The sequence below is a fragment of the Microcaecilia unicolor genome, chromosome 4, assembly GCF_901765095.1.
Source record: "Microcaecilia unicolor chromosome 4, aMicUni1.1, whole genome shotgun sequence".
NCBI lineage: Eukaryota > Metazoa > Chordata > Amphibia > Gymnophiona > Siphonopidae > Microcaecilia > Microcaecilia unicolor.
The window spans coordinates 21,559,836-21,568,014 of NC_044034.1; the positions used below are offsets into that span (position 1 = coordinate 21,559,836).

At 46.0% G+C, this 8,179-nt stretch overlaps 1 protein-coding gene across 1 annotated transcript in view; it reads left to right on the top strand.

Annotated features, from left to right (window-relative positions):
* The window catches only part of FAM168A (family with sequence similarity 168 member A), a 133,582-nt gene extending 125,869 nt beyond the window's left edge, over window positions 1-7,713 (top strand). Inside the window, 3 exon segments of the mRNA XM_030200023.1 lie at window positions 6,660-6,712; window positions 6,714-6,791; window positions 7,336-7,713. Of these exon segments, the coding sequence (XP_030055883.1) occupies window positions 6,660-6,712; window positions 6,714-6,773 (113 nt within the window). The 3' untranslated portion in view covers window positions 6,774-6,791; window positions 7,336-7,713.
* The last annotated feature ends 466 nt before the right edge of the window (window positions 7,714-8,179 follow it).

The window sequence follows — 8,179 nt, forward strand, 5'->3', positions numbered from 1 at the left end:
CCAATAAACCAGGACTGGCAGCAGAAAAGGCAGCAGTCTGGGTTCAGCATAATGAAATGCTGTTGCTGAGGGTAAACAAAGCTGTTTAGATTTTTCAGACCGCAAGGACCGAGTAGGCAGATACATTTTTAAAACATCACAGAAATACAGTGGAACATTTACATAAACTCTTGGATGAATCAAAATTAAAAGTTTGAACAAAATTCTGAACATTCTCTGAGGACAAGCAGGCTTGCTTATTCTCACAAGTAGGTTGACGCTGTCCCGCATCGCCTGGCCCAGCAAACTTGCCATAGAAGAAAAACTAGAGCTTTAAGGAGTGCGAGCCATGCTCCAGTGCGCTTATGCAAGTGCCTTCCTGCCCGCTGCGTGAACATGCCTGCCTTAGTTTTACGTTTTCCGCGTGAGGAGCAGCTGCTTTTTGTGGTGGCTCCTCACACGCCCGGTTAGAGCGTTTCTTTGTTTTTGAGTGCCTTTCGGTGGTTTTCTACCCTCTCCCTTTTGCCATTTCAAACAGAAAAATAATAGTCCTTTATTTTTTAGTTTTTGCCATGAGTATCCTTTATTTTTCGATGTGGGCCGTTTTTAGGTCTGCCCGGTCAGGTTTCTTTCTTTTGTGCCTTTTCCCCCTTTTTCAGGCACCATCGCGTCTTTTGATTTGGCTGGTGTGGTTTTCCCTTTCCATGCCCACAAAGACTTCAAGCACTGTACTTGGTTCAGCAAGACCATATCAGGGAAGGGACGCCCATTGTTGGTGTCTTGGATGCCTTGGGTCCGACCATAGCCCTGCCAACTGTGCCTTCATATGAAAAAGAGGACTCAGGTTTCCCGAGAGGCTCAATGTGCAAAGAATTTTGGAGCCAGGTCCACTTTCTCGGCATCGGCATTGAGGTTGGAGGCATTGGCATCGACGTTGAGTGTCGCACCGACATCGGGAGTCCAGGTAGGGATGGCTGCTTCAAGGCCCTGTGACACTGGGAGCAGTGAGGCACCGAGTGGATCTCCACCTGTCTCAAGGCCTTCTGTGCAGGCCCCATGGGACTTTTCATTGTCGGACCCAATACTGAGGTGACGGGAGGATTCAACGTTGTCTCGTTGGCACCGAGGAGCATGGGTGACATGCATTAGGCGAAGGCCAAGAAGCAGCATCACCAATCTCCCTCAATACATGTTGCCGGTGCGCTGAGGGATTCGGCACCCAAGAAGCGTCAACGCCAGGAGGACCACTCCCCCTCTATCTAGGAGGTGCCGACATGTGTGTCTCCAAGCAATCGAGAACCTGCTACTGCACCAGCCCCAGCGATTTCTGCAGCCTGCTCAGCCAATGCAACAGTCTTTCCCGATGATGGCCCTCGATGAATGCATCCGGGCCTTGCTCCCTGAGGTTCTGGATGGCCTTATGCAGCAATGTGTGTCAGTATCAGGGGTGGTTGCGCCTACCATACCTCCCGCTGTGGCCGGCACCGGTGTCAACAGGCAGCCAGGCCGGCACCCCTCGATGTCAGTGGAGGAAGTTTCACTGGAGTTGAGACAGGAGCCAATTTCTCAACTCCGCTCTCGAGGACATGGGTCGAGTGCTTCCCACCCGTCGCGTGAGCGTGCCTCAGTTTTTTTCTTGTCTGCGAATGAGGTGACAGGTTTTTTTCTGTGTTCCTTGTAAGGCCCAGGAAAAGAGTCTGACGACTTGTTTCTATCATTCTTTATTTCTTGTCATTTTTTTCTTTAAAAAAAAAAAAACTCCACGAAGCTAAATTCTTAGTTTAGCCCCCCTTTTAAAGTTTCCTTTGTTTTTTGACGTGGTTGGATTCTCCCTTTCTTTTTTCTAGCCTTTTTTCTGTTAATAGGCACAATCCGCAAACGAACCTTTTCCGGAGATGGGAAGGTGGTAGAACGAGAGGACATGAAATGAGATTGAAGGGGGGGCAGACTCAAGAAAAATGTCAGGAAGTATTTTTTCACGGAGAGAGTAGTGGATGCTTGGAATGCCCTCCTGCGGGAGGTGGTGGAAATGAAAACGGTAACGGAATTCAAACATACGTGGGATAAGCATAAAGGAATCCTTTGCCGAAGGAATGGATCCTCAGGAGCTTAGTCAAGATTGGGAGGCGGGGCTGGTGGTTGGGAGGCGGGGATAGGGCTGGGCAAACTTATACGGTCTGTACCAGAGCCGGTGGTGGGAAGCGGGACTGGTGGTTGGGAGGCGGGGATAGTGCTGGACAGACTTGTACGGTCTGTGCCAGAGCCGGTGGTTGGGAGGCAGGGCTGGTGGTGGGGAGGTGAGGATAGTGCTGGGCAGACTTATACGGTCTGTGCCTGTGCCAGAGCCGGTGGTTGGGAGGTGGGGCTGGTGGTTGGGAGGCGGGGATAGTGCGGGGCAGACTTATACGGTCTGTGCCCTGAAGAGCACAGGTACAAATCAAAGTAGGGTATACACAAAAAGCAGCAAATATGAGTTATCTTGTTGGGCAGACTGGATGGACCGTGCAGGTCTTTTTCTGCCGTCATCTACTATGTTACTATGTAATCGCATCTTTTGATTTCGCCGAGGCCGTTTTTCCTTCCATGTCATCGAAGACACCCAGTGGTTTCAAACGTTGTACTCGGTGCAACCGGACCATATCAGGTACCGATACCCACGCCTGGTGTATCCAGTGCCTTGGGCCCGACCATAGCCCAGCCGCTTGTGGTCTGTGTCTTCGTATGAAGAAACGAACCCAAGTGTCTCGAGAAGCCCGAGAAAAGCTTTTGGGGCTCGGTCCGGTCCTTCGACATCGGTACCGAGGTTGTCGACATCGACAGGAGCGTCAACATCGGGAGCAGAGGTAATGGCTGCTGAGAGACCAACTCGCACTGGGAGCAGTGAGGTTGAGTGGGTCTCCACCTGCCTCGAGGCCTCCTGTTATGCAGGCCCCACGAGACCGACCTTCATCGGACCCGGCCCCGAGGATACGTGAGGATTCCACGTCCTCATTGGTACCGAGGAGTCTCGATGACAGGCGTCGAGCGAAGGCGAAGAAGCGCCGTCATCGTTCTCCTTCGACATATGGTACCGGGAGCTCCAGGGCATCGAGAGAATCACACCTGAGAAGCATCGGCGCCGAGAGGATCACTCCCCCTCGATACAGGAGATCCCGATGTGTCGGTCGCCTAGCAAGCCCGATGCCTGCTCCCGAGCCTCCTACAAATTCTGACACCGCCTGTTCCACTGACCCTGCAGCCTTCTCCGATGGTGTCTCTCGATTAGCGCATCCAGGCCTTGTTTCCAGAACTTCTGGAGGGACTGTTACGTCAGTCAGCTTTGGTGTCGGGGGTGCTTGCACCTTCTGTACCATCTGCTGCAGCGGTGTCTGGCCCTTCTCCTGCGGTGAGGTCTCTGACTGCGGTGCTGCCTTCGGCATCGGCTGCCACCCAGGTCGACTCCCCTTCAACGTCGGTGGAGGGAGCTTCGCCGCAGTCAGACCGGGCGTCGGCCTCTCGACATCGCCATAGAGGACATCGTTCCTCGGCGTTGAAGCAGGTTCAGTGTCAGAGTACCTTCACACAGGTTTTATCCAACACTGATCCTTGCCCTCCGCCAGAGAGGAGACTATCTCCACCGGAGTTCTTTTTCCTCTTTTGTCCAGGAAATGGCTACGGCTATTCCCTTCCCCTTCAAATAGTCCGGTTAGGATACACCCTCAATCTGGAATCCAAACCTCCAAATTGCCCACCAGGAGCTCATTCATACAGTTCCCAGCACAAATAGGTACTTGCAGAGGAACTCTCCGCCCTTCTAAAGGCTCAAGCGGTCGAACCCATTCCAAAAGGAGAAGAAGGGCTGGGATTCTATTCCAGGTACTTCCTTGTGCAAAAAAGGCAGGGGGGGATTCGTCCCATCCTAGACCTAAGGGGCTTGAACAAATATCTGGTTTGAGAAAAGTTCAGAATGGTTTCCCTGGGCACCCTTCTTCCCATGATTCAGGAGAACGATTGGCTATGCTTTCTGGAGTTAAGGGATGCTTGCACACATATCTCGATACTTCCAGCTCACAGGAAGTATCTTCGATTTCGGCTGGGAACTCAGCACTTTCAGTACCGTGTATTGCCTTTTGGTCTGGCGTCTGCGCCCAGAGTGTTTACAAAGTGTCTGGCGGTAGTAGCAGCGTCACTACGCAGACTGGGAGTACATGTGTTCCCTTATCTCAACGATTGGCTGGTGAAGAGCACCTCGGAGGCAGGCGCTCTATAGTCCATGCGAATGACTATTCAGGTGCTAGAGCTACTGGGTGCCCGCCACACACTACATCCCTCCCCGGTCATACCTTTAAAGGCGCGCCTAGATCCCTTTCCCAGTCAGTGACTCCTAATGTGGAACCTTGCATTACATAACTATAATTCGGATTCCTCTTTCTCACGTGCATCACTTTGCACTTGCTCACATTAAACGTCATCTGCCATTTAGATGTCCAGTCTCGTAAGATCCTCTTGTAATTTTTCACAATTCCCTTGCGATTTAACAACTTTGAATAACTTTGTGTCGTCAGCAAATTTAATTACCTCACTAGTTACTCCCATCTCTAGATAATTTATAAATATGTTAAAAAGCAGCAGTCCCACCACAGACCCCTGGCGAACCCCACTATCTACCCTTCTCCATTGAGAATGCTGACCATGTGACCCTACTCTCTGTTTTCTATCTTTTAATCAGTTTTTAATCTACAACAGGACACTACCTCCTATCCCATGACTCTTCAGTTTCCTCTGGAGTCTTTCATGAGGTACTTTGTCAAACACCTTTTGAAAATCCAGATACACAGTATTGATCAGCTCACCTTTATCCACATGTTGTTCACCCCTTCAAAGAAATGTAATAGATTGGTGAGGCAAGATTTCCTTTCACAAATCCATGTTGGCTTTGTCTCATTAATCCATTCTTTGAATATTCTGTGTAATTTTGTTCTGTATAATAGTCTTTACCATTTTGCCTGGCACCGACATCAGGCTTGCCGGCCTTTAATTTCCCAGATCACCTCTGGAACTTTTTAAAAAATCGGTGTTACATTGGTCACCCTCCTGTCTTCTGTACCATTCTTGATTTTAAAGATAAATTGCATATTACTAACAATAGTTTTGCAAGTTCATTTTTCAGTTCTATCAGTACTCTGGGATGAATACCATCCAGTCCAGGCAATTTACTACTCTTCAGTTTGTAAAAATTGCATCATTAATTCCACCAGGTTTATAGAGATTTCATTCAGTTTCTTTGATTTGTCAGCTTTGAGTACCATTTCTGGCACCGGTATCTCTTCCAAATCTTTCTCAGTGTAGACTGAAGCAAAGAATTCATTTATTCTCTCCGCTATGGTTTTGTCTTTCCTAAGTGCCCCTTTTACCCCTTAGTCTGATCCTTCTTCCATTTTCTGAAGGATTTTCTTTTAGCTCTAATAGCTTTCTTCACCTCACTTTTTAACCATGCCAGCTGTTGGTTGACATGGGGGAAGTCACTGCTTGTCCTGGGAGTGGTAGCATGGAATGTTGCTACTAATTGGGTTTATGCCAGATACTTGTGACCTGAATAGGCCACTGTTGGAAGCAGGATACTGGGCTAGATAATCCATTGGTCTGACCCAGTATGGCTATTCTTATGTTCTTATATCACCTGAAAGTTATCAAAGCAGTGTACATTCAGGTACAGTAGGTATTTTTCTGTCCCTAGAGGACTCACAATCTAAATACAGATATGCTGACCACTGTGGGCAGAAAATGACCTGGATATTCAGTGCTGGGCCTAATTCAGCAGCTGGTACTGAATATCCAACCTGGCTGGCCCCCAGAAGTTGTCAGGGTCCTCCTGGCCGACATTCAGGACCGGCACCTGAATAACTGTTTGGGTGAAGTTAGCTCTGCCTTTTTGCTGTCCTAACTTTATCTGGGCAGTTACTCATTAGCAGACTGAAAATCACTTTTAGCCAGGTAAGTCCCAATTCCACCCTCACTCCACCCTCAGACAGCTCTGGCACTGTCTGGTCTGTGCTGATATTCAGTGGCACTGTCTGGTAAAGTTCTTCTGAGTGCCAGCAGCAGAGCTAGCCAGCAGGATTTAACCAGGTAGGAGCCTTCCTATTCTGTTAAATTCTTTTAAATATCTACCTCATGACATTTTTCAAAGACAGATTATGCCTGACTTGTGCTAGAGACCCTATGTTGCCAGCTGATACAGTGCAACGGTCTGTGCCCAGAGAATGGCAAGGACAAATCAAACTCGGGTATACATATAAAGTATCACATACCATGTAAATGAGTTTGTCTTATTGGGCAGACTGGATGGACCATACAGGTCTATCTACTGTCATTTACTGTGTTACTATATGTCTGTTACTATGCATCGGACCAAAATGGTAGTGCCGTCTAGACACTTCAGATAAAATCAGAATACCTTTACCTAACAAATCCTCTTCATTGTGTTATAAAATACCATACAAATATTTCTTAGCCAAAGAGCAAATTTTTTTTTAACATACAAAGTTGAACATGGTGTTTTATTTCTTAGCTGGAAAAAAAAATGTATTATCTCCCAAGTTTGTTTTCTTTTTTTAGTTGTGTTTTTGCAGGAGGTATTGTATAGAAAAAAAAATAAAAGGTGGTCCCTTTTTTTCTTTCTTTCTTTCATATGTCGCCAGGCACCCTGTTGACAACACCACAACACCCTGCAATTGGTGCACATCCAGTTTCCTGTCGCAAACATACAGGCTCAAGGAACGCCCACTTACAGCTATGTACCTCCGCACTGGTAAACTCGCCGGCCAGTTCATGTGAGTGGTAGGAAACGGTATTTCAGATAGGGCAATGCCATCTCTCTTAACCCTACATGCAGGAGTAGGTATATTTCATGAGATGTAATGCAGTGTTCTGTCTTCATGTAATATTTGATTGTAAGGACCCTGAGCCATTTGCTAACATACAATACAGATTATTAGTGATCTATTAACTGTTGGTACTTACTGTTTCTTTTCCCCAAAAGGGATGATAATAAACCTGTGCAACCTTTCTCACACTTGCACGCATGGCACTTGTCATACTCACACACAAACAGAATTAATTAAACAGAATCTACATGACCTTTTTAAAAGGCAGCTCTTTAATTAAAAATCAAGGTTTGTGTAAATCATTAATTTAAATTGTACAATGGGCAGTTTTATAGCAGCAGAACTAACCTCCAAGATTGAGCAGTGCTTAGCAGGTTATATTTATTATTCGGATTTAATAAGTTGCCTGTATGAAAGAAAGGAAATCAGATATGTAGGTTGTATTGCCCCTAGTTCTTCTCTTATGTAATTTCGCATTTTTATTTTAACGATCTGGAGTCAAACATTGTATGCAACTACCTCAAGGTCTTACATTGGTGCTGAAGCAACTGTACAGCGGCACCAGGCCTCAAGAACAAAACACAAGAACCAAGTGCAAGGGTCACTTTATGCATTCTTCAGTGTTTTTGTAAAAGCTACTTTTTCTAACTTCCTGCCTCTTCCCTTTCCACATGCACACACACATTGTGTCCCTTTCACAAGGATGCCAGACTCACACTAAGCACCGGGAGAAGGTCTCTTTCTTTTCCTCTAATGTTAATGTTCCAAGTATTCACTCTTAAGAGATCCAGATCAGAGTTCAAGTGACAACCAAGAGCTTTTTGGCTTCTTTTAATTTATACTTTTTGTCCAAAAAAAAAAAAAAAAACTAGATTTTGTTTTGCTAGGGAAAAAAAGGGGAATAGTAGAATAGAATGTTAATGCATAACTCGGATACATTTTCTTCCAATTTGGATTATTTACATTTTTCAAAATAACGGACATGACTGAATCTTCCACAAGGCAATGTAAACGAAAAAAGAAAGTCTTCCAAGTTGCTGTTGGGATTTTAAAAAAAAAAATCATAATTCTCTTCTTTTCTGCACTGAAATGCTAAAGTCAGCCCTCTTTTATAGAATTAGTAAATTAGCATGGGTAGCATTGATGTAACACATTTGGCATAGGAATTAAGAAGATTTGGTGATTGATTAGTTCACTGGGAAAGCTTTTCTAGCTGTTTAAAACTAGTTATTTTCCACAGAAAGCTGAAGTCAGTGTGTTAGCATCGGAAGTATTTCCTCAACAAGAGTCGGATCACCGCTGTGATTCTAACTAGTGTTTCATCATTTCAGAAA